This window comes from Carassius auratus, unplaced genomic scaffold, assembly GCF_003368295.1.
Source record: "Carassius auratus strain Wakin unplaced genomic scaffold, ASM336829v1 scaf_tig00216128, whole genome shotgun sequence".
In the NCBI taxonomy this organism is placed as follows: domain Eukaryota; kingdom Metazoa; phylum Chordata; class Actinopteri; order Cypriniformes; family Cyprinidae; genus Carassius; species Carassius auratus.
The window spans coordinates 251807-278986 of NW_020528425.1; the positions used below are offsets into that span (position 1 = coordinate 251807).

General features: G+C 38.4%; 2 protein-coding genes across 3 annotated transcripts in view; one reads left to right on the top strand and one right to left on the bottom strand.

Moving 5' to 3' along the window:
• LOC113097171 (SRC kinase signaling inhibitor 1-like) overlaps positions 1–11235 on the top strand; it is an 86913-nt gene extending 75678 nt beyond the window's left edge. For both annotated transcript variants that reach the window (XM_026262378.1, XM_026262379.1), the window contains 2 exons: positions 405–518; positions 11109–11235. In XM_026262378.1, the coding sequence (XP_026118163.1) occupies positions 405–518; positions 11109–11120 (126 nt within the window). In that variant the 3' untranslated portion in view covers positions 11121–11235. The remainder of the gene's footprint in view (positions 1–404; positions 519–11108) is intronic.
• LOC113097172 (formin-like protein 1) lies at positions 9724–26837 on the bottom strand. Its single transcript, XM_026262380.1, has 26 exons — positions 26673–26837; positions 22764–22847; positions 19353–19439; positions 19091–19164; positions 18895–18978; positions 18149–18292; positions 17887–17998; positions 17713–17789; positions 17540–17633; positions 16932–17006; positions 16707–16817; positions 16388–16537; positions 16162–16263; positions 15457–15736; positions 14362–14631; positions 13871–13995; positions 13398–13600; positions 13081–13315; positions 12919–12987; positions 12753–12833; positions 11582–11711; positions 11338–11501; positions 11150–11251; positions 10816–10914; positions 10581–10686; positions 9724–10425 (listed from the first exon to the last, which is right to left on the bottom strand). The coding sequence occupies exons 1-26, from the start codon at positions 26835–26837 to the stop codon at positions 10361–10363; spliced, it is 3288 nt and encodes a 1095-aa protein (XP_026118165.1). The 3' UTR covers positions 9724–10360.
• Between the last annotated feature and the right edge of the window lie 343 nt (positions 26838–27180).

Genomic DNA, 27180 nt, shown 5'->3' on the forward strand with positions numbered 1-27180 from the left:
CTGTTGGCTGGTTGTGACTCTAGACTTTGGTCTAGTGCTTGATCTTGCGTAGGTAATATATTCAGAGAGAGAAAAGACTAGAGATAGCTTTCATTATTTTGTATGGCGCTGAGAGCTTTCGTCAACTTGCGTGCAGAGGCGTATAATTTATATTTTCTGAATTTAATACAAGAAATTATAACTAATATGTGTCTGTGTGTGTGAGAATGAATGAACGAGAGGACTGTACTGAGATGCATGTGTTCTATTAAAAACAAATCACCCTCCTGCCTGTCTTGCACACCATTCTTCTCCAGCACTTCCTTTGACTGCTGGTGATGGCAAATACACTGTTGGAAATTGGAGGGAAATATTACCAAATATAGTGCACAGATTTATCTCCTCTTCTCTCTAATCCGTCTCAGACTGGCGGTGGAAAGGCCTTGTCTCGTCTCAAGCACCTGCAGCAGAGCGGATCAGAAAAGAGCAAAACAAGCAAACAGAGAGAGGACTTCCTTAAGAACCAGGGTCAACAGCAGGTATGATCTGTCTTTCTGTCTGTCTGTTGTCCTGTATATCAGTTTTTCTGTCATTCCATGGTTTTGTCCATCTTTCTGTGCTTCTATCTTTGTTTCTATTATCCAGTGTATTGTTCTGTCATTCCTATCTATTGTTACGGCTCATTTTATTAGGGTATGAGGCAGATCTATCTATCTATCTATCTATCTATCTATCTATCTATCTATCTATCTATCTATCTATCTATCTATCTATCTATCTATCTATCTATCTATCTATCTATCTATCTATCTATCTATCTATCTATCTATCTATCTATCTATCTATCTATCTATCTATCTATCTATCGTTGTGCTCAGAAGTTTACTTACCCCTTGCAGAATATGCAAAACATCAATGATTTTAACAAAATTAGAGCGATCATGAAAATTGCATGATATTCTTTAATTAGGATAGTCCAGAATAGGCTATTTCACTTAAAGTATGTTTATATACAGTAATCAACATTTGAAGTGGTTCAGAACCTTTCATCAAAGTTGTCCTGAAACCAAAACAATACCTGTTCTTGTCATAGAACAACTTTAATGGTTTTTATTTTATTTATTTTTTATCCGCTTCAGATGTTGACTACAGTATACTCCACAAGAGAAAATATTAACTGAATTTATAAAATCGACTCTGTTCAAAAGTTTACATACCCTTGAATCTTAATCTTAATATTATGTGGATGATTAAATTGCCCCCTGTTCTTCAGAAAAATCCTCCAGCTCCTGCACATTCTTTGGTTTTCCAGCATCATCTGTATATTTGAATTCTTTCCAACAATGATTGTATGATTTTGAGATCCACCTTTTTACTTGGGGACGATTGAGGGACTCATGCTTAACTATTACAAAGGGTGAAAACATTTACTGATGCTTAAGAAGGCAACACAGTGCATTAAGAGTCGGTGGGTGTAAACTTTTTGAATTGGATGATCAGGGTAAATTGTATTTATATTGTCTTCTCGGAAACATGTAAGTTTTTTATTTATTTATTTATTTTTTCAGGACAGTATGAAATAAAAAAATAGCATGGAATTTTCATGATCCCTCTTATTAAAATATATTTACATAACTATTATTTACATATTTGCATAATCTGCGAAAGGTATGTAAACGTCTATTTCAAATCTATTCAAATATATCTAGGTCTAGTCTAATCTCAGTCTAATTTTAGTCTATCTTTAATCTTAGTTCTGGTTTATTGTTAGTTTAGCCTAAAAAAATAAACTTGGTTTAGTCTTGTATTTAGTAGGCTATTAGTTAGAGTTTTGGTCAAGAGTTGATCTAGCGTAAGTGTTGAGTTTATTCTTAGTCTATCTGTAGTCTTATAGTCTGTACTTGATATTCTCTTTTTTCAATCTTGGTTTTGCATGCAACAAGGTTTTAGACTTCTCCTTCGCTTTACTGTTGTGCATGTTTGTATTAGCTTTTAAAATGGTTACTGAAAGCTAAGAAGATCATTTTCTGCTTGAGACCAATTCATGATGTCTGTCTGAGGCATTTCACAGCTCCGATTCCTCAGCTCAGACTGTTGCCGAGAGCCTTAGGAGAGACGTGTATATGCGCGTGTTTGTCTGTGTGTGTCAGTCACAAGTGAAGTGAGGCTGGGAGAGAACTCTCTAGCAGTGACGCTTTGAAAAACTGAATTGGAGCGTCAATCGCAGAACATTTGGGACTCTAAAGTGCACTTAAAACCCTCGAACAGAACAAAGAAACCAGAGACAGGTGAATCTCAGTAGAGGGGGAGAGAAAGCATAAAGCCAGAGACTAGGGAAATGTGAGCTCCACAACATAAGTGAAGTGAAAGAGACAGGTGGAGAAAATGGATTAGAGAAAGAAAAAGACGCGCACACACGGACAGCTATGGGCCTGTGTGCTGTAGGTAAGGAGATGATAGATCTGCTGGTGCTCTTTAAATCTCCTCACTCTGTGTTTAATAAATCTGGCCCCTGTTCAACAGGCCATGAATATTAGAAAAGAATCTAATCTTTTATGGGGAAGGAAGAGAGAAGCAGATATTGGCAAGAGAGAGAGCAAGATCAGAGGGTTCGTTGCAACTATAATTACAGGAGAGCATATTTGCTGTTATAGGCACTCCTGCAAAACTGGATATGATCAGGATTTAGTCTTGTCAGTGTAACTGCTAATTATTCCCTTTGAAGTGGACTGCGTATACAGTATCTCCTTCTTGTCTTAACCCTCTTAGCGGCAAATGGATACAAACATTTATGCACACTCATCTTTTCACCCGGACTCATCATTTAGGCTTTTTTTCTGCTTGCTGTGCCTTTCATCATTTCATTTAGGCTTTTTTTCTGATTGCTGTGTCTTTCACTGTACCTCACGGCCTCATTTGTACGCTAGCCTTTTCTCAAAATACTTCATCTTTGAAATGATTGCTCATCCTGACTGCTTAAAGGAAATTAACACATCACTGCTCTCTTTTGGTCTGATTCACTTCTTCTCCCTGTCTTTGTAATTGATATTTACAACACCTTTAAAAAGTTTGGGTTGGTAATTAGTCTCTTATGATCACCACAAAGTCTGCATTAACAGTTTTCTGTTAATATATTTTTTTAAATGCAATTTCAGCAGCCATTACTTCAGTGTCAAATGATCTTTCAGATGTCACTCTGATATTTCTAATATTTTTGGTACTCATGAATTGTTGCTTATAATTATCAATGTTGCTATTTAATATTTTTATAGAAACTGTAATGTGTGATTCAGGGTTCTTTGAAATGAAAGTTCAAAAAACAACATTTATTTGAGACAGAAACCTTTTGGAATATTAAACTTCTTTAACGTCAGGGTTTACTGTCACATGGATCTTTCTTGCTAAATGAAAGTATTAATTTCTTCAAAAAACTAACTGACCCCTAACTTTTGAATGGTGTTGTAAAAAAATACATTTTGGTAACACTTAGGGACCAGTTCTCACTATTAACCAGTTGACCATATTCTATTCAATTTAACAACTACCTTAACTATTAATAAGCAGCAAATTAGGAGTTTACTGAGGAAAAAAGTCTTATTTAATGGGTTGGAATTGGACCATAAATTAAAGTGTGACCTCTTTTCCCAAAAACTCAGGGTTCTTTTATGCTGTCAGTAGAATGAAGGAATCACAAGTCTAGCAGACAAAATTGGTTTTCTCAATTAAGTAAATGCAAAAAAACTAAACAAAAAGAAAACACCTTCCTTATGTTACACATATTTCGTTAATGTATCTTTTTTTTATCTCTCTCTGAAATTGTTTGTGTATCCCCTAGCACCCATTTTTTTTTTACATATGACTTCCTTGAACAGCATTATGTCTATTCTCAATTACATTAGCTTGTGGCACATACATTTTAAAAGGGCAGAGAAAGTAAGTGGTAAATGGTGCCAAAAGGAAAATGTAGTCCGTATGACTGTGCAAAAGCAGCAGCTATTTTAATCTCCATCATAGCTGTTTTCTCCAGGGACTTTTTGAGAAGGCTCTGTGAAAAGGACATGGGCCAGCAGGTTTGGAAAAGAGTAAGAGAAATGAAAGAGAGGGAGAAGGTTAAAGGGAAGAGAGATAAGAGCGAGAAAGAGATGGAGGGTCTTTTTCTGCTCTATCAGGGTGGAATAATTGGCACTTCATGTGGAAAGACACAGGCTCTCTCTTCACCCTCATCACTCTCTCCTCTTCACTCCTTGTATCCGTGCTGTCCATCCATCTCCCTCACAACTGATTAGAGTTTGAGCAGATCTCAGTGGTACTCTTTCAGCGTCCTGTCACACAGGAACCGAAAGAGTGTTTGAGAGTGACTGATGGTAATAGAGATGCATATATGCTCATGTTCAATAAACCAACCAAAGATCTTGTCAAATGGTCAGTTTATTCTAGCATAATGCATTGTGGGTGTTATAAATGTATGTGGGTTTGCCCTCATGTGGTAAAATCCGAAAGTAGAGATGTGTACCAGGCTAGCATCATGCATGAATGATCATAACCTGAATAACTTTGTCCTGTGTTTGTCTTCATCCTTCCTCCCACCATCCCCTTCCTCTTGCATTTTCCTCTTTGTCACCGCTACCTGCCATCCTTCGTCGTCCCTCATGGCAACCATTCACGTCCAACTCCTTGACCCAGTGAGCAGAAGCGAGCGACCCAAACCAACCTGACCTGACCGAAGCTTGTCCACCTCCTCTTCTGCCGTGTTCACCACCACTTCTTCATCAGCATCTCCTGATTGAAGCCCACAATCCTTTACCCAGTTCCTCCGAGTCAATCCTATACACTTTTAAGGAAGAAAAATATCATGCAGCTGTCAATATTCACCAGAGCCTCATTCATTCCTTAGAGAAAGTGTCTTGTGAGAGAGATTGATGATGTAGTGCAGCCAAAGCAAACCGTAAATGCCTCCAAAAATGTTCTTAGTTTTACTCTACTCTTCTCTACCCACTCTTCTGTCCTTTATCTTCTCTACTTTTGCCCTCAACACCCAACCCCTCAGGCTCTGAGTCTGAACATCAGCAGAGCCAGAGCAACTGAGTCGCTCCTCGCAAGCACCAGAGCCGCAAGCTTCTCCGGCAACCTGCCCTCCAGATTGAGAAAGTACCCCCAGGAGGGGGCACTGTCCTCTTTGACGGCCTCCTCCAACCAGGCCAAAGCGCTCCTGGCTAGCCTTTCCAGATCCAGCCTCTCGGCTGAGACACTCCTCCTGCCATCCACCTTAAGACAACACCGGTTTCACAGAGAGCAGAACTTCAATTACTCAAGCCTTCCTCTTTCCATCTCCAATGGCCGCTCCCCTACCTCTCCGACTTCACCTACTTCCTCATCCTCGCCCTCATCTCCCTCTGCTCTCACCTCACTGAGTCTGTCATCGCTGGCCCTAAAACCCTCCACCACCGGCAGCTTGGAGCGGAACAAGACCGAACCCAAGACGCTGACTCCAGACGATAGTGATTAAGGAGGATGTGGCTGGAAATGATCCATATATATGATGTGGACAGCACAAGTAGATGAACTGAAATGTAACTGACATAAAAGAAAGCTTTTTTTTTTTTTTTTTGGAGGATTGGTTTCTAAAGTGTTTTGTTTCCATTACTATCCCTACCAAGACGCCTTGCGGAGAACAGTGACGTAAGGCATGGAGGTCGGATGACTTACCGCTTTGCATCACAGGTTCACCGTTTCTTCAGTTTGTAAACGGATCCAATCTGTAAACCCTACCTACTCTGTGTTTCTGCCAGTTCCCCAAACTAGAGAACCAACAGATGGGCTTGGACACTCACCACCAGCCTGTTTCCAGCTCCACTGCACAGCCAGCATCACACCACCCACGGGAGGCCTGGGGAAGGACTCTTTACCCAAACCCTCAATCATTTGCCAAATCTCACATGTTGGAGGTCTAGCTGAGTTCGGTAGATGTCCATCAAGTGTAAAATCAAGACTGTGAGACTATGTAAAACCAAGTAGAGTTGCAATAATCGAAAGTGAGTACTGTAGTAGTCGGTGTTTGTTGAGACGTTTTATTGCTCATATCTATATCAATGAAAGGAATGTAAAAAAAAAAAAAAACAGCAAAACCTTAATGTTAAGGCAGCATCGCTCGTTCTAATGTAGATTTTGACTATCTAAAGAAAAATTACTGAAATTGGTGCTATAATTAACATTTAGATGATTATACACTCCCTTAAAGGGATGGTTCATCTAAAAATGAAGGTTCTGTCATGATCTACTCATTCTTGTATTGTTGCAAATGTCTTGGTTTATTGTCTATACAATGGAAGTCACTGGGGTCTTACATTGCTTCAGACTCCACTGACTTTAATTGTGTGGGGTAAAAAAAAACATTCTTCAGGATGTCTTATTTTGTGTCCTACAGAAGAAAGCAATTCATGCGGAATTCTCATTTTCCAAAGAACTGTTCATACACATACACTGCCTAAGAGTTTATTTTTGTTCTCATTTGCACTCAAATAGGTCTTCATACAGCCGTTTTACATGTTTGCTGTAACTTAGTTGTCATGGCAACAGAGGAACTGTGGGAAAGTGGACGGCTGCCTGCTTTCTGAATCACTTGGTATGGGGTGTTGTTGTTGGGCTATTGTTATATTAAGTTCTTAACAGTCACAGTTTTCCCACATAAGGATATAGGATACTCCCCTGTTCTTGTCATTAAAGAAGCACAAGAAGCTAGAGAAATTACAATGTTCTGACAATCATCAAACATTCGGCACAAGCTTGTCTTAACCTTTGGGCCTCCCAGATTGTGAAACCGACTTCCAATTTAAAATGAACAAACAGATGGTTAGGTTCACCATGTAGGGGTTGCACAAGCAAGAAGACTAAGTGTAATTCCACGTATGCCAGTGGACGTGATCCATCGAGTGGAAGACATCTGTGCGGCAGAGCTTTCCAACTCATCCTTTCTCTTAACGAGCCAGTCAAACCCTCCGCTTACTCTTCTATCAAACCACAGACACTTAGATTCACTATCATTTCTAGAAGGTCATGTATGCCAGTTTATGATTACCTAGAATTGTGATACAAATAAGAATCTCAAATCCATTATTTGGTTTAATTGCACTCCACAGTCATAGACTGCAATGCTTTTTTTTTTGGTCATTGAGGCTGTGGTTCTGTCCACCCATCTTCTTTTCTCAATCCAGTCCTCATGACGTTCACACACTCACAAGAGTATTCCTGCGTTGTGAATTTGTCAATGCGAAAACCTGCAGGTTTCCTCATGAGCCCAGAGAATTTAAATGTGTAAAGGTGAGTGAGAGTGGATTAGAATGAGATGAATAGAGAAAAAGGGGAGATTTTTCCAGCCTTCTGATGAAACCAATGTGTGAAATTGATTGCTTGTGGCGCGGGGGGTTAAACTAATGGCTTGAGCACTAGGTCGACTTCAAGAGTAAATGGCCAGAGGAGAGATTAGTGGTGTTACTCCGTGTCTCGCTGCCAAATCGGCCTGTAATTCATGTCCAAAATGTATAATAGTTCACGTGGTGCTGCGAGAGGGGAAAATGTCAAGCGTAGGCTGTTACAGGCATGGAAACACCTTAATTTAAGCCATGTTTGAATTTAACATCTGTGAAAAGAGAAAACAAAGCTTTATTCGTAATTCATGTCTGGATCTGCTAGTTACACAAAAAGTTGAGCAGTGGCTTGCAGATTCCTAAAAATGACTTGTTAAAATGATTCAAACTTGATTCATACTTCAGATACTTCACACTCTAGATTTGTCTGGAAAGTTCAGAGCAAGCATCAAATTCACAGCTCGGTCTATTTAAGGACCCAGACTGAACTATTATTACAAACTAGCAAATGAGACAAATTTAGCAAATGGTGCTGCGGTGAGCACTCTCAAACATTCAAAACGTTACCCTTGCGCCTACAGTTTCACAGAAACGAGAAGCGGGTTTCGTGCTTGAATGGAGATGGTAAGAAACTACAGCACTTCCTGTCAGGAAGTACACTTCATCCTCTTAGTAAAGCCACGGGTAGAAATTTGTGAGCTAAGAAAAGACTTTCTTGACCCCCCTCAGAGACTGACAGATAAATGCAGGAAGGTGGTGAAATCTCCCTTTTTGAAGAAGAATCTTTCTCTCTCAAAACATGGCAAGATAACAGCTCAGACATGATATATAAATACATCTTTAAAGTTAAGTCACTCATTTTTCTCTCAACATGGTTGGTTAAAAAATTACATAAATATGTGTGATGTGAGATTTGCGTTTGTATATATTTTGTTTGTTGATTTTATATGAGCTGCGATTTATTTGTACATATTTTTGTTTTTGTAATCCTGAGGAAATATATAGCACCCTAGAAAATGATTTATTCATAAGAGAAGTTTTTTGTATATTGAGTTGAAAATATTACTCCGTACAGCCCAGTTCATGTATAAAGTATAGCTGCATCTAACCACGGGTTAATATTTTGTTAATTTTCTGAGTCGGTATAAGTGTTGGGTAAATCTGATAAAGCCTTTATCCAGCCAGCCAGCCAGCCATTCGAAAGAATTTAATTAATGTGATCCGAACGAAATCGGGTTCATTGCTGATACTTATGAAGCTCTAATCTGTATTGTGACCTGAGAATGTCATTTGCTAACTCTTAATTTGTTTGATTTGAGGGAAATGAACAATGTGGATATAATGGAAAATGTAAATGAACTGTCACAGCCCTCTTCTGTCCTCTAGTGGCAGGGAGGAAGTCTGCAATTTCATTTCACTAATGGATAGCAGATGTTTAAACTGTCATTGTACAAAAGCCTTGGTCAAGGAAACAGTTGCACAAGTGTTTCTGCCACATTATGCTTCTTTTGAGTTACAGTTCAGAGTTTGCCCCGGAAAGACTGCAGGAAATAGGAGGAGCTGGTTGCTTCTGCTAGTTATGTCTGGTTTACCAGACCAAAAATAACACAGAGTAATTGGGAGAAAGCACATTCTATGATGGAACGTCTTTATGTGGAATATGTTACCAGAGCTCTTTAGTCCCTTAAGTGAGATTTTTTACTACATGGATGTTTGGATGTTATAAAATTCTGACTTTAAAAAGATAATAATAAAATACTAGAAAAGAATAAGGGGGGGGGGGGGGGATATGAAAAAACTATAGCGTGTAAATAAAACCATAATTATTAGAGAGTCCTACAAAATTATGTCCAGAAAAAAAAAGTTTTATTTACTAAAAGATGGAGTTCTTAGGTATATATTAAAAGTAAAAAAAAAAGTATATTTAAAACATTAATTACAGCAATGCATGTACATTCTAAAAGCAATCGCACGGTGCAGATGATTTAAAAAAACAAAGTTATCTACATGTTTTTCTAAAAAAAAGTCAAGGGAGAGAATAGTGAGGTCAAGTGCCCTGATATGAGGTTCACAGCTGTAGAGTCCAAATAGTCTGATTTCTTTGTGGCTCAGGCATGTCCAGTCTTACTGTAACCTGTGGTGATGTGGTAACCAGACTTGAGTGGCAAGCTCTGAGTGTGTTTAACTGAGCAGAATAAACTCAGCTCTGACCATCAGCGCACTAGTAATGGTGCGAGCCCCAAGCCCACGCTGTGACCCTCCCATCTCTAGAGTAGAGAAATATACCAACAGAGAATCACTATATATACACAAATAGGATATATAAACACCTATAGATACAGAAGAAAAAGAAATTCATTTGTCAGTGTGGATGCCATGATAACTTTGTGAGAAATGTGACTTATTTATTTATTTATTTTTTCCTGTGAGAAATCGTTGAGAGCTGAAACCTTTTGTACATACTTGCTGTGGTTGTGTGTCTAATAAAGTACAGCTCTCTTCTATGACAATATTTCTACAGAGTCTTTAATTTTTGGGGTTTCTCATAATAAATGAAATGTCTTACTGTACAATGTTTTCAATGTTTTAATCAAATCTCGAAGAATTCTTATCACCAGGCTGTATTAAAAGTGCCTTCATCTGTGAGCACTTTTTACAATTTCATTAACGATATTAACACAGCAAAACGTGAAAACTGAAGCTTAAGGCATTGTTTACATATTCAGGAGCATTTGCAACGGTACAAAAAAAATATTTTTTTGCCTTATGTACAATTATTTGAAACATTCTCAAAAGGTTACGTGTATCCAAGCAAACAGTATATGCAAGTGTGTGTGATGATGGGTGTCTGTTAGTGTGACTCTTTGTTTGTGTGCACCATCTGTTGCTGTGTATGTTTGGCAGTCATTTTATGTATCTCTGTACAGATGAAAAATGTTTTATTATATAAAGAATAAGACCAGGTGATAAGTACAGAAGTGTGTGGTGGGAAGGAGAGAAAGCTCCGAAGGTAACCCTCAGTTTTCTTGTCGTGGATTTGCTCTCCGACCATCAGCTCTTCTGTAGGGTGAATTTCTCAAATCTGACGCAGAAAAATGAAAAATACAATTCAAATTCTTTAAAAAAAAAAAAACAGATTATAGAATAGTAGGTGGCAAATTGCTCATGCCAGTTTACACAATAGGGAAAGTGCTTAAGATGTATTTCGACACGATTAGTATTTTGGCCCATTTTTACCTGTAATAATGCCCTCGATGGCCCCGTCTGTGACTTGGGGCTTCACCTGTCTTTTCTTCAGCTCTGCAATCAGGTCCATCTGAGGCATTTTGGGCATCATGGGACCCTGATCATAGTAGGGGAATAACTTCAGGTGTGCAGTTCCAGTGCAATGATTTATTTAAATGAAATATCCAAATAGTTGCTATATTAGACAATATAAAACAAACGCCGTTTAGAATGACACGTTTCTAACCTTTTGAGGAGTGCTATCTTTCTTCTTTGGGGAAGGAGTCGCCTGTTCTTCTGCCGCAATCTCTTGTTTCTTCTTCAGTTCATTGTCTTGTTCTGCTTGCTGTTGTGTGACACAATAATACATCACAGTTATTCATAATCAGTTGGTGAAAGGCTTGCAGTATATTTGCTCAATGTTAGAGAGCACAGCTCCTTTTAACATGCTTCTATTCCTTTACTGTGCTTACAGTTCTTCAAGTAATTCCCATAAGCATGTGAACAATCAAATGATAACATCTTTGTTATTATGTGTAGGTGTTGACATGAACGTGGGCAAATGTTGCTATATCTCTCACCTTATAAGCTTTGATGAACCTGACGAAGAGTGGGAAGAACATGGAAGGCTGTGTCGTCTTCGGATTCTCTCCGTAGTACTCCACTACAGACGTGTATGCCTCCTTGTTGGCAAAAGAGAAAAAGTCAGCGAGACTAATTAAGCATTGTCAGATAGATTGTGTGCATTGAGCATACACTGTGCTCTCACCTGTGCTGTCTTGCCGTCTTTAACAAGCAAGTCTAACATATCACTGTTAGCCTTTACAAACTCTTTCAGCGCCGGGATGTCGTCCTGCACCAGGAACTCCTTCTTGGTCCCTTCCATCCCTCTCTCCAGAGATCTCACATCCTGGAGCACACTGTCCAAAGACACTGAGAGAACAAAGGAGTGAGAAAGAGAAAAGACTATGTATCCTTATATATGTTTGTACAGTAACTATGGTGCGTCTTACCCAGAGCAGCCTTGTCTACAAAACGGAGTTCAGTGTGGAAGGAGGCAAGCTCAGGGTATTTCTCCTGCACCATATTCGCAATGAAGTGCATCAAAGTCTGTGTGCGGTCTGTGGACTTAGTGTCCAACAGCTGAAAGACACAAGAGAGTGAGATTGAGTGAGGACACTGGGATATTTTACTGTGACCACCAAGGACAGATGCAGAGATGAGATGAAGTTACTGCAAAGGTAGAGGGTAGAAATTGCGGTGAAGTAGATGCAGAAGTTGTTTTTATTTTGGGTAAATATCCTCATGAAGAAATGAATTGGATCAATATATTTAAACAGCAATTGTAATATGAATATGAATTTATGGATTTGCTTAAAAATGTATAATATAAAATTTTAAGGATGACTAGTTTCTAATCAGTCTTTGTAAGTAGTAAACAAAAGTGTGAAGAATTTTAAACTATTTGAGACCTATTCATTTAAATGACAATACTGCAAATTGTCACTGCTGATAAATATTTTAATGAGGATTATTATAGTATCAAACTTTCAAAATATAATAATAAACAAACTTATTTCAGCATTTTTTTTTTTTTTACATTTTCAATTTTGCATTTTCATTTAGTTTAGCTTGATGTACGAACATAACTGAAAATAAAACTGAATTAAAAACGTATATATTTTTTCTATGTTAATTATGTTTTTGAGTTTGTCAAAAACCACATGAATTAAAAATAGGGTGGGGTAATCTGAAACCTTTGAAAAACTTGAAAAACAGAGGTAAAGGTAAAAACTATTTATAGGATATTTCAGTTACAGAAGATTAGCATGCAAAGTTTTCATTTCCATACAAAGTTTCAATCCCTATTTTCTTCAGACTCCATTAGCCTCTTTGTTTCTGCATCAAAGGCCTCTACATCAGAGGTCTCTCATAACTAATACAAATAGAGCTTTCCCAAACACACCTGGGTCTGAAACTTCCTGCTGTTATTTACAATACATAATACTACATAAATGGCTGCCCACTGCTCCGGGTGTGTGTTCACTGCTCTGTGTGTGTGCACTTCGGATGGGTTAAATGCAGAGCACAAATTCTGAGTATGGGTCACCATACTTGGCTGAATGTCACGTCACTTTTCAACAAAAATATGAGTTTTAAAGTTCCAGTCTAAAACCCACTCACCAGATCAAGACTCTGCAGACGGAACCCATACGCTGCTCCTCTTTTACTGCTGTTCATGTAGTTCCCAAAAGCCAAGATGATCTGAAGCAGGAGGATGATAAGTGAGCAGCACTGAAGGAGCACACAATGCATACTGTACCTCGAAGCACAAATGAGGTCTACTCACCTCTAACATCTTCTTCAGCTTTGATGAAGACTTGAGGGACACGGAAGCTGCAATGATTGCATCTAGTTGCTAAAGAAACAGGTAGGGGACTTTTGAAATGACTTTTGAATAAAACATTTGAATTATACTAGGTACAACAGCCAAAGAGTGATGTGAACTGACCGGCTGCAGACGTTTCATGCTCTCTGGGAAGTTGCCCATGAAAGTGAGGGTGTTGATTCGCTGAGCAAGGCGTGGGATTTTACCAAAGCGGCTTATGAATCGGTCCTCCTCGCTCAGGTCCTCTAGTGACCGCCCTTCCTTCTCGTAGTTCTGCAGTAGCTTCATCTCATACTCCGATGGGATAAAACGTTCCAGAAGCTCCAGAAAGTCCAGACTCAGAGACTGCTGATCATATCTGAGAGAAGAGTTTCAATGCTGGTTCAGGTTGGTTTAAAGTTTTTTTTTTTTTGGTGCAGTTTGCTGTTATTGAAACATACCTCTCAATGGCTGTGCAGATGTCATTGGGGCTCATGCCTCCCTTGCGGAGGGTGATAGCAAGGTTTTTGGCTTTGTTTGCCTCCAACAGGGACACCTTACTAGGTGCCTTCTCAACCACCTTAACCTTGAGCTTGGAGAGATCTGTAGGAGGACCTTGAGCCTTGGTTCTAAACACTTCTGCAAATACATCCATATTCAGCTCCTGAGACAGAGAGAGTGTAATAGATTAACTGACGAATTGATCAAGTATTTAAAGAGATAGTTCACCCTAAAATGTAAATTCATTTATTCTAAACCTGTATGACATTCTTTCTTTTGTGAACACAAATGTAATTATTTAAAGTGATTTCAAAACAATTTTGGGCCTCACTGGCTTTTATTATATTCATTCTTCGAAATATTTTATTTTGTGTAACTCCAGGAGTCATACAGGTTCATTTTGAGCGCATTTTAAGGATTTCTTTGCTGTTACCCCTAACAGTTGCTCATCATTCAGCTCGCTAAACACCGTTCCCGTCACTTGATTGGGCTTCAAGGCCTGCCAGTTCAACAGAGGCATCCTAAACTTTGGTTGAACTGGTTTACGTTCCTTTGGTCCTGTGAGAAACAATGGAAGATGCAGTCACACTCTAAAAAAATGAGGTGCTTCAAAAGGTTCTTCACTGCGATGCCATAGAAGAACTATTTTTGGTTCCACAAAGAGCTATTCAGTCAAAAGTTATTTAAAGAACCATCTCCTTATTACCTTTTTATAATCGGAAGAACCTTCTTTCACCACAAAGAACCTTTTGTGAAACAGAAAGGTTCTTCAGATGTTCTTTATGGAACCATTTAGACCAAAATGTTCTTCAATGGCATCGTGAATCATCTTTATTTTTAAGAGTGAACACTGCTCAGGTTGCATGTCTGTATAAATATTAAAATTTTTTGTCTGTATAAGTATTTAAATTTCTTTAGTTGTACCTTCTCCTGTTTCAGCCCCAGGGGCAGGAGGAGCTCCTGGAGGGGGTGGTGGTCCACAGCCAGGTGGAGGTGGGGGTGGTGGAGGACCTCCACCAGGAGGAGGAGGAGGAGGGGGAGGTGGAATACCTTCACATCCAGGAGGAGGAGGTGGAGGAGGAGGAGGAGGGGGCGCCGCAGCTCCAGGTGGAGGAGGAGGAGGTGGAGGTGGAGGTGGAGGCGGTGCTGCGGCTGGAGGGGACGGTGTTTGAGAAGCTGGATCTGACACAGTCACTATGAACATTAAACACATTATATTATCAACATAGCCAGCTAAATGTAAACATTTTGAGTAAACTAGAAGCATCAATCAAAAATCCCTTGATCTTTTAATCAAGGTCAGTGTACTACAAAAACAGTGTGGATAAACACCGCCTCTGCAGAAGATGCTCAACACCTGCTTCTACATCGCTGCCTAAATAATGAGAGAGGCAGACGCAGGTCTATGCAGAAACCAAACTTTATTTGATGAAATTAATTTTTGAATGAGGTGCCAGACCAAACCAGAATGTGGTCCTTTGTTTGCTTCATTCTACCATGGATTCTTTTACAAACAAGGCACAATTCGATGCAGGATTTTAAGAAAGATTTAAACTAATAGTGGATGTTATTCCGAATATATTGAATCCGATGTCGCACATCACAAATGTGAGTAACTGTTTTCATTAGTAGTCACTTCTGCTTTGTGTGTCATTACAGATCGTTTGATATGTAATTAGTATTTATGGATTTTTAATCTAAATCACAGCGGTGTCCTCTGTGAAGGATGTAGGCTGTCAAACATACACCACTGTTAGCCAATCACAGCAGTGGTTTACTTCTGAGTCTACAATCGGTCTCGTCTATTCAAACGGAACGTTCTGATGAGGAGGTCAAAACAAGACAGAAATTGCTTATTACTTCTAAATTCTGACGCTTTTTTGATGCAAAATATAATGTTATATCTTGATAAAATCAGAAGTGAACCTCAGAGAACAGTAAAAAAAAAAAAAAAAAGTTCATGATCTTTTTAACTTTGGATGCGAAGCAGAAGGAGAACTTTTGCAGAAGTGCTCCTACCTGTTTGAGTAACAATTTTCTCTATGGTGACTGGAATCACTTCGATGTCCAAGCTCCCAGAGGCTGTGCGCTCCAGTCGGACTAGGCCCTTCTCCTCCAGTCCCCTCAGCTTCTCCTCCAGTACGGACTCCTTTTCACTCGCCTTTCTGAATCTCTCTCTCTCTACCTGGGAGGGCTGTGACTGACGCTCCTGCTCTCGTTCTCTCTCTCTCTGAATCTCTCTTTCTCGTTCTCGCTGCTGCAAGGTGCTTACTTGGGCACAGGACTCTCGCAAACTCTCCTGTTACACACACAGGTAAAGGTTTGAGACAATGACTGATTCCCAATCTTCATATTCTTCTCATTATTCTAAGAATGTATGTATATATGTAAATAAACTTGACCCTTTAACATTTGCACTCTTTATTCTGTTCCTATTCTAACTTGTTTTCTTTTAAAATTAAAAAAATGACACTAACTCTATCGTTCTCTAATCTTTTTCTATTATTTTGTACGTGCTGCGTGTACTACATTAGACTAATTGAGACTTGTCACATCACTTACATATCTTTGTTCTTTTGTTGGTTTTGATTCCTTCTATTGTCTTTATTTGCAAGTCACTTTGGATAAAAGCATCTGCTAAATGACTAAATGTAAATGTAATCTTAACAACTACTAGTATATAGTATAGATAGTATGCAAAGAAAGGAAAATGCAGTGTGGTACCTTAAGCAGTGCTGACTCTTTGGTGGCCTGCATTAGTTGTTGCTCTAGTTCTGCCATTTTTTCCATTGCTCCATTCTCATATTCCTGCAATCTGGCATTCAGCTACAACACAAGAATATACACAGACATATGAGGAACAGAACAGCCCACCTGCAACATGAGGCATGTGCGCTATGCAGCAGATGATTATGTGCAAATTGCATTGTGTCCGTAGAGTAAAGTTAACCTGTGCATTGGTCTCCTGCAGTTCTGTAAATTGCTCCATTATTTCCCCTTTATTTTCTGCATCCTCCAGCAGAGCTCCAACATCAAACACATTATCCAAGTACGCCTGGATCTGTACTTGCAACTTCTCACTTTCCATCTCCTTTAAGGACTGCGGACACAAACAGTTGTGTGGTACATTACAAGGATAATGCACAACTTGATAAATACACGCTGCGTATAAAGCATCTCAAATCTAGGATCCAGTCCTATGTTAATTATGTCTAAGGTGCACGTTATGCTTTAATAAATTATTTGTCTGTTCTGTACACTAGTCTTACCTCTAAGTACTGGTCGAGACCCAGCTGGGTAAACTCATACTGAAGGTGCACACGGAAGTTCATGTTCTCCACTGAGTGGACCACAATGTTTATGAACTGCATGCAAGCCACCTGTGTAGAAGAAGATTTAAAAGCATTCATTATACAAAAAGAAGAAAGAAAAAAGAAAGCAGACAGTCACGTTTCTTATAACTGACAATAGATGTGATTCATATCAAAGCTCACCATGAAGTCTATATTGCTGTCGTCATACATGAAGTACTCCATTAGCTTCTCAAAGCGGTTCTTCTCTCCACTCACCTGTGAGAAGATGGGCCAAATATTGAAGTTAGTGTTGAGCTATTCAACGCTATAAAATGTCTAGACTTGTACTATAGTTTCTGAAAGGTATTTGTGTAGTATTGGTAGCGTAATTTGTTTTCTTTCTTTTCAGAAAGGATGCATTAAATTGATGAAAAAAAGTCTCAGTAAAGACGTTTTATAATATTCAAAAAGATTAATAAAATACATTTTTTTAGAAAGGTTTCCACAAAAAAAAAAAAAAAAAAAAAAACACTAAACAGCACAACTGTTTTCAGCTTTGATAATAATAATAATAATAATAATAATAATAATAATAATAATAATAAAATTAATAATAATACAAGTTTCTGAGTACACTGAGAGGAGGTAAAATATTAAGAAGAGTTCAAGTTTTTAAGAGAATACATATGGGCAGAAGAAAATGTATCTTGACCATATGCAAAACCTGACTGAACCATTTTATGAGGACATCCCATTTGATTAAAAAATGTGAATGTGAAAGTGTATGTGTAGAAGGCTGGTCATCTTACTTCTTTAAAGTTATCAAAGGCTGAGATGATAATGTCATGTCCTCCTCGAACCAGACACACTGCAGCCAACAGCTCCAGCACAAGAGCCTTAGTCCTATGGACAGTGTATTGAAATGTATCACAAACTCTCACAACAAATACACAACCCCTACACCCCACAAAAAAACACTCACCTGGGGTTTTTGTTGTTGAGGCTGAGTGTAATTTCATTGACACATCTGGGGTGAGTCATGACTAAATTGAACCCAGACTGTTGAAAACAAAAAATGGTGAGTCCCAAAGAGCTCCTAAAATGACATTTGAGTAGCCGAGTCTAGTGTTTGTATGTGTTCCTCACACCAACATACCTGATAATTCATGATAGCACGCAGACACATAATGCAGAGGTGAACGTCATCTCTTTGGGTGGCCAATCGGGCGTTTCGCATAGTTTTTCTGCTATGGGTCAAGTTACTTATTCTAATGTGAAAAGGCAGGGAATGAACAAAAGATGATGAATATATGAGTACACTTATCTTAAAAAGAATGACATCTAAACGACATGGTTTCTTCATTTTATTCCTGTACAGCGATCCCTGTATTTTGGGGTGTGCTGTAGTGATGACTCACCGGACAGTGAATGCACGGGCCGCTCTGCCCACGCCATGTGTGGAAGAATGGTTCACATTTTTGGCTAGATCCTCCACTGATCTCTCTGACAACCTTCTGTTGTCTGATACAGATCCGCCGTTTTCCACAGACTCCACCTCAAACCTAAGAAACACGTCGGCACAGAATCGGAGTTCATTTTTAGCCCCACTGAAAAATAAACTTTCTTTCTGTGCAGCTATGGTTCCATGAAGAACCTTTAACATCTGTGGGACCTTTCCATTCTACAAAGGGTTCTTTGGATTTGTAAAATCTCCTTCACAGTACACGATTACAAAAAGCCTTCAAAGGGGGCTTTTTAACGCAAATGGCACAGAAACAGCATTTTGGGTTCCCCTAAAAACCTTTCAGTGAGCAGTTCTTAAAAGAACAATTTTTCCTTAGAGTAAAGAACAATGTAATAATCTAAAGAACCTTTTTACACTATAAATAACCTTTCGTGTAATGGAAAGGTTCTATAAATGTTAAATAATCTTAGTGAAACTATCAGTTTCAAGAGTGCAATAGGTTTTTTTTAAGAGCTGTTCACTGAAAAGTTCTTTAGGGAACCAAAAGTTGTCCTTGTATGGCATTACTGCAAAATATATATATATATATATATTTTGGAACATTTCTTTTTAATATGGCAAGTGAATTGTAGTTACTTCTTGTCCAAATCTACTGTAGGATTGACTTTAAATGGGAAATCTTAGACAGAATAAACATACGGCGCATCACTTTGTGCATAAGACAAGTAGTCCACCAGGACATCCAAGCCTTGGTTTTCCTCGTTCAGAAACTCCTGAGCCCACCTATAGAGTACAAAAGGAATATCATGATATGCATCTATGGAGGTTTTCAATTATTCAGGTGCAAAATGATCTTTCAGGTTTATTCAGGAGCAGCAGTACGGCTGCCACTAACCCAATGTGATTGGTTCTCAGCGAGATCTCCAGCTCTCTCAGGACTTGAGTTGACTCCTGCACACGTTTCTTGAACTGCGGAGAAGGAATCACAGAGATAAGATGACTCACTGACAGACACTCATTCACTTCTCATCAAGACTCTAAACTGAGTTGTCATTTGGGCTTTTTAGGCAGGTGGGTGTAAGCACTGATGGGGTAAAAGAGAAATGAGAGTATGGGGGTGAGGGAAAGACAGAACAGAAAGAGAGTAATGTACTGACCCTGCGTGCAACTCCACCCTGGTCCTGGTAGAAGCTCTTGATTTTAGTCAGGTAAGCCGAGGGAGGGTTTTTCACCTGAAATCGCTCCTAAAAGACACCAAGAGAAAGAGAAACAATAAATGGACTGCTTTCCAGCTGTGATATTTAAGATATTAAAACCACGTTTTGATGAAATAGTGATGAAATAATATAAAGTTTGAATAATATAATTCAAATGTTTGGGGTTTGGCAAGACTTTATAATGTTTTTAAAAGAAGTCTCTTACGCCCATAATTGCTTTGATGAAAATACAGTAAGAACAGTAATACTGTGAAATATGATGTAACAAATGTTCAGTTTTATTTGAACACATTTTAGAAGGTCATTTATTTCTGTGAATTTTTCAGCATCATTATTCCAGTCTTCAGTCACATGATCCTTCAGAAATGACTTTTAATTAACATACTGATCTGATGCTCAAGAAACATTTATTTGTTAGCAATAGTGAAAACAGTTCATATTTTTCTGGAAATCAAGATACATTTTTAGATGAATAATGTTCAAAAGAAGAGCATTTATGTGAAACAGAAAGCTTTGGTAACATTATAAATGTATTTACAGTACAGTACTGCCACTTTTAAACAATTTAATGCATCATAAAAGCATTCATTCTTACTAAATAAATAAAACATATTACTGACCCCAAACTTTTAAACTGTCCTGTTCATCAATCTCAGATACTTATTGATTTTATTTAAGTCATATTAATACATATTTCCCCTAAAGGTGGTATATTGCCTACATAATGCCCATAAGAAATACATTTCATTTGTGTGCATTCGTTGTTATAACAACCTTTGCTTTCTGCATGCATAGCTACAAAACTTGCATCCCACAGTTGTCATAGAGACATAAATATTACCACAGGAAGTGCGTAGACAGTTTCAGCACCTTAGAGTCTGACCTCATCCCTGTGCTCTTATTTTCCCCTCCACGTCTGCTCGCTATCATCCTTTACATCATCTCTTTCAACCACACACTTGCATCATTCTTTTTACGGTTATTAAATGGTTCAGCAAAAATATATCCGAACTAAAGAATACACCTCAGTTGCAAAAGTTTGTAAGCCTACTTAAATTAACACCAATTACAAAAAGAATTTACCGCTGTTGTTGTTTTTTCCTTTCTATAGGCTCTCTATTTTCTGAAACTGATCACAACAAATGCCCCAACCTGTATTTTAATTATATTGTCACAACATAGAACAAGAAAGACAGGTCAGATCATTCATTGGAGCACTTATAATCAGCACTTAGAGACACTTGAAAAGCTTTTACATTTTCTCCTGATATATGTATGAATGGAGTGATGAATTAAAAGCTGTTTTACTTTTAATTAGGGCTGGTAGGAGATTAAAATGTTTAATCTTATTAATTACATGATGTGGTGATTAATTAATCTTATTAATCACACATCAAATTTGGAGAAATTACTCTGAAAAGATCATTTAAAGTCATTGTTGTGTAAAGCATCAAACAGAGATTACAAAAAGTATGTTCAGCAAGAAATATTTTGTTTGATAAACTATTACATATAGCTTATTTTTAAGGACCATGTGAGTAAATGATGACAGAATTGCCATTTTTGGTTGGGTGAACTATATTTTTAAAAAGTTATTTTCTTTATTTTATTATTATTACTATGAAAATATGAAATAATTTTTTTAATTTCTTTAAAACCGCCAGTAGGGGGTGTAAATGTCTGAATGTTTAAGTCATCGAGTCATTAATTCATTCGTTTGATTCATTCAAATCATAGACTGTATAAAAACATGGACGTAGTGTCAGTGACGTCACCCATAGACTCCGGAAGTGCGTTTTTTAGAGCTTAAACTGTGCAGAGCGGGTCGTCGCCATCTTGGCAGCACGTCACCGCACGACTCTCCCAGATAATTGAAAATGGACAAAAAGGCGGGAGCTGTTTGCTGAAGCCACGCCCACCTAGCTCGACAGCGGTGACAGCAGCAGCTGCAATCCACCTGTCACTCAAGTGACCACGCCCTTAATTAGGCAGAACTTTAAGTCTTAATATAATTTAAACGGATGAGTTATAAAAAAAAATTCACACCGCTAGCAGTTGCCATGAAGGCCAAAATGGGGCTGTAAACAGGTTTTTTCTGCTGTAAAGTTGGGCATTTAAACATCGGGAGGCTATGAGATTGACTCCCTTTTGCAGCCAGCCTCAAGAGGCCAGTCGATGAATTGCAGTTTTAGTCACTTCCTTGTTGGCTTCACGAGAGAGAGAGCGGGAGGTTGCCTCGGTTCAAATGGCTGATTCATTTAGGAGTGAAGTAAATGGTTCTTTATGAATGGTTCACTGAATCATTAGGTTCGACTTGAAGTGGATCATCACCATCAGACCGATCGTCATGTGACATCAAAGTACCGCAAGAGCTTAGAGAGCGGACGACTCTGTGCTTTTTAATCACTCTCGCGGTACTTTGAGGTCATACACCGATCGGTCTGTGCAGCGCCACTTCAAAGCCAAGGCGACTATGGCCAATGGTTCAACGTGCCAAATGGTTCACCAAATTCGTTCATAACGTAGATAAAGAAATGAAATGCCACTGTGGGTTGCTCGGGGATGAACGGGTCTGATTTGTTTTGATATTTTGGTTGTCAAAATTCAGCAAAACAGACAACATTCTGTCTAAAATAACACAATATTAACTTCTTAATGAACTGTTGTATAAGATAAGTATCACATTTGCACTTGTGTGGTATTGCACTTAGCCTACAGCTCGTGTGATATTTCTTAACTATGTGATGTAAATATGAGACAAAAGTTCAATCGGGGCATTTTGCCCAATACCTTGAATTTTAGGGATATTGTTGCTCTGCCTCATATTAGTCATCAATCAAATGTATGAAATGGCAGATGATCCACATAGGTCTGGGGCGGGGCAAGTGCGTTAAATGCGTTAATAATTTTAACACGTTATTTTTGTCCATAATTAATCTAATTAACGTGTTAAATTACCAGCCCTACTTTTAATCTTTCAGACTCTTATATAAACTGGTTGCAGTTGCTTGAGCCCTGGTTACAGTCTTCAAATAACTTGTGTGAGTTTGGTTTTGTATTTGCGTCACAGTGTAAAGATCTCTTTTAGGTTTCTGGTTTGTCTAAATGTAGTCTAGCAGATAACTTCCTCTCAAAGTTCACCTACACTGAAGGTGAAGTATACACAGAATAAACTGCTCAAAAAATGCAATGCCTTATGCATTTCAATATGACTAATTCATGACGTATTTCAATATGAGTAATGTCTCACTCTCTAAATGAGAAGTAAACGGGAGAAACGATCAAGATGCTCTCAGTTCTACTTTGCTGCCATTATTTGAAACACATAATGTTGAAAGTTGATCGACTCACCTGATCGCAGACCAGCTCCCATTTCTTCTCATTGTCATACTGACTCAGGAGCTTCATCTTGTCAGGAGGCAGATTCATGGAGCTCTGAGAAGAGAAATTAGGTTCACAGGTGAAATCCTTTCTAGAAGAACTGTACAAACATGCTAGCAGACTCATGGATTCAAATTACTGCAGTATCAGTATTAATACACTTAGGAGTAAACACACTGCTATTCTTATTGGTTGATGTGCACAATGCATATCCAACCCAAAGTGCTGGATTTCAATAGACTGATTACAACTATAATTATTAATACACTAGGAGAAACACCCTGCCGATTCTTATTGGGTTGATCGCTGACACAATTCATATCCAACCCAAAGTGCTAGATTTCAATAGAGCTGATTACAAACTATGATAGCTGGATATCAAAAACGTAACCCAAACCAGGCTTTAAACTGTTTAACTATCAGTGTCAAAATACGTAATTGGTTTTGTGATGTTGATGGCCTTGGGGAAAGGTCTGATTACGGTTTATGAAAGAGATTGGCATTAACATGTTATACTTGCCGTCTGATCTTAGTTTCCAAATAACGTCTGATTTGCCATTCACATTATGAATTTGTAATTACTGATAATCACCACTTATATCAGATGCAAGACGTTGGTGGAACAGACATAGAGAAGGAAATTACAAAATGTGTTATGATGCAATTATTGTTCCTTCTTTGGCTTTCTTCAGATTGTTAACCTCTTAACTGTCACCTGTCCCCTATTCTACTTCACTATATTACGATTAAATCCTAATCTAATCATGACGCACTGTATATAGTTGGAAATCTCGAATACTTCTTAATATATATACACACACATACATATATATATATATATATATATATATATATATATATATACACACATACCATTGTTTTTTGTAACAAATTATGTAGAAACAGAAATAGATTCATTTAAAAAAAAACAATCTACATCATGACAGGAGATTTGAATTTTGTCACAAAAAGTCTTTTTTCGTTGCCTTTTTCCCTATCAAGCTTTAGAAAACCTTATGGAGTACACTCACCTAAAGGATTTTTAGGAACACCATATACTAATACGGTGTTTGACCCCCTTTCGCCTTCAGAATTGCCCTAATTCTATGTGGCTTTGATTCAACAAGGTGCTGAAAGCATTCTTTAGAAATGTTGGCCCATATTGATAGGATAGCATCTTGCATTTGATGGAGATTTGTGGGATGCACATCCAGGGCACAAAGCTCTCGTTCCACCACATACCAAAGATTGGGTTGAGATCTGGTGACTGTGGGGGCCATTTTAGTACAGTGAGTTCATTGTCATGTTGAAGAAACCAATTTGAAATGAGTCGAGCTTTGTGACATGGTGCATTATCCTGCTGGAAGTAGCCAGGATGGGTACATGGTGGTCGTAAAGGGATGGACATGGTCTCAAGGAAGGCCGTGGCATTTAAACTATGCCCAGTTGGCACTAAGGGGCCTAAAGTGTGCCAAGAAAACATCACATTACGCCACCACCACCACCACCGCCAAATTCTGACTCTACCATCTGAATGTCTCAACAGAAATCCAGACTCATCAACTGTCCAATTTTGGTGAGCTTGTGCAAACTGTAGCCTCTTTTTCATATTTGTAGTGGAGATGAGTGGTACCCGGCGGGATCTTCTGCTGTTGTAGCCCATCCGCCTCAAGGTTGTGCATGTTGTGGCTTCACAAATGCTTTGCTGCATACCTCGGTTGCAACGAGTGGTTATTTCAGTCAAAGTTGCTCTTCTATAAGCTTGAATCAGTCGGCCCATTCTCCTCTGACCTCTAGCATCAACAAGGCATTTTCGCCCACAGGACTGCCGCATACTGGATGTTTTTCCCTTTTCACACCATTCTTTGTAAACCCTAGAAATCCCAGTTACTGAGCAGATTGTGAAATACTCAGACCGGCCCGTCTGGCACCAACAACCATGCCACGCTCAAAATTGCTTAAATAACCTTTCTTTCCCATTCTGACATTCAGTTTGGAGTTCAGGAGATTGTCTTGACCAGGACCACACCAATAATAAATGCATTGAAGCAACTGCCATGTAATTGGTTGATTAGATAATTGCACTAATGAGAAATTGAACAGGTGTTCATAATAATCCTTTAGGTGAGTATACATAGCAATTGAAAGGTTAAAATCTCATTCTGTGAGAACCATTTTCAAATCAGACACTGCATTAACATGGAAATAGTACATTAAAATCATATTACATTAATTTGTTCATGAACTATAATAATTTGGATTTTCTATGTTCAAATATGGGGGTGACAGATAAAGGGTTAAAGGCATATTTCAGACAAAAATTAAAACCCTGACACCATTTAGGCGACTATTTCGCTTTATTTCATTTTTAGTTTTCAGTTTTTTTTGGAAATTTTGAAAACTGTCTCAATAAAAGTCTGTGGGGTCCACTGTTGTTTCACAGAAGTCATACAGGTTTGGAATGACATTAGCGCAAGTCAATGATGATACAATTATCATTTTTGAGTAAATTATTATATTATGTACATATTATTTTTCCCTCAAGTTTATCTACTTAAGATAATATGCTGTGTCAGTCATCAGTCTGACACAATGTGACTTCCTGAAAACAAGGCTAAGTTGCTACATCTTACCCTTAAACACACAAAAAGTCATCATTATAAGCTTTATGTTTTTTACTTTCACATCAGATCTAGAATGGCACCTTTCAACCAAATTAAAAGGGTGGGGTTTGTAAAAAAACGGTGTAAAGTTTAATGAAGAAACGCTGTGATCTTGGGTGTTTCCTTCTAAAGCACTAAGACGTTTCCGCTCTGAGCATGGTTATTTTTTAAGGTTGTGTGCATAAAGAGCGAAAGCACATTTAGAAACACATTGAGTGGTTACTGGAGGAACAGAGAGAGCGGGGTGGGGTGGGGGTGTTGGACTAACTGTGGTCTACTGGTGCAAGAGAGTGAATAAAATGGAGACTAAATAAAGTTGGTATTATAAATGAAGCACAGTTTAGCCTGTAATGAAGACATCACTCTGAAGTGTGACCTTGTAATGCATATATATCCATTAGAACACAATAGCAATCTGATCAGGGTAGTAGTTACTTGAATTTATGGGGTCAAGGACAAAATTGCAAGGATTGTCCCAAACTCCTTCATACAGTACTTTACAGTTTGGTTGTGCCCCACTGTGCATGGACAAATAAGAGTATGCTCAGAAACATCAAATGGCCATTTGTTATATGGAAGTACTTTTTTTTTTTACTTTGGTAAAATTATAATGTTATTTTGAGAAGTTAAAAACAAGAAACAAAATCCTTATGTGAGATTTAAGTCACATTTATGAGAAGTCATAATATTTATTGTGAATGGAAAACAGGCTTATAATGTGTTGCTGAAGTGGACCCTAATGGAAGATAACTGAGCTTCCTTTAGGAAAGTTCCTGTCTTGCAGTGAAGCGAAAGACGTAACAAAGGTCAGTCGTCACCGAAAATACAGGACCTCTTTTTATCTTATGACTTCTCTTAAGAAGTTGCCTAATTTGTCATCCCACCACTGCCACAAGCCCATGTGGAACTAAAGTGCATTAAGTCAGAAGTGTTTTTTCCAAATGTTACTTCATCTTGCATTTCAGGGGGAACACTGCATTTGCATTGAAATGTTCATATTGTATTTGATTTTCTTCTTAGATGATCACTCTCTATGCGTCAAGGATACAAGAAGAGTGTGTTTCTCTACAGCTAGTAATTAGATTCCAAAAATGCAAAGACAGAGAATCTAATACTGTTGTAGTTCCTAGCATGGCTGTTTTTTTAAATCAGAACAGGAAGTATCAAGATTAGCCGCTTTTGCTGTGTTGGTATATAATGTTTAAAAAGTACTCACCAAAACCACACTGAAGCGTTCTTCTAGCTCTTCCTCAGGAGGCATGGGTAGTTTAGTAGGGGCACATTTCTTTTTGGATGTGGTGGGAGCAGCGTTTGAGCCTCCTGTTGAGCCTTTGGTCTCAGGACCATCCACCTGCTCCAACCCGCCGGCAGCGTTGCCCATCACAACTTTCCTTAGGAATTCCAGGATACTGAACTCTTTCTGGATCAACCACTGGCAATTCCAAAAGACCAAACTCTGGAGAAACCCAGACAAACCTCTCTGCAATCCGAAGGGAACAATCCACTGTTTGAAGTTTTGTAGTCACTCAGATCCAGTGTAGGTGGAAGCACGTGGAGTCTTTTAGGACATGCTGTCAGAGAGATACCTTTCGAACTGAAAACTGTGTGCAGGACGGTGCACGTGATTGTGAAGTAGCTCTCAATGAGGATGAGAACTTGAAGTCAAACTCACAATCAGAAAATTCCTCCGATTTCAAAATGGAGGGTAAAAAGAACCTTTACTT

Excerpts from the sequence above, each read along its gene's own strand:
- LOC113097172 (XM_026262380.1), bottom strand. The coding sequence starts at position 26,837 with ATGGGCAACGCTGCCGGCGGGTTGGAGCAGGTGGATGGTCCTGAGACC. Across the intron at positions 17,790-17,886 it reads GTGCTATCATGAATTATCAG|TCTGGGTTCAATTTAGTCAT; the intron begins GTATGTTGGTGT and ends TGTTTTCAACAG. Across the intron at positions 17,634-17,712 it reads CTCAACAACAAAAACCCCAG|GACTAAGGCTCTTGTGCTGG; the intron begins GTGAGTGTTTTT and ends CACTGTCCATAG.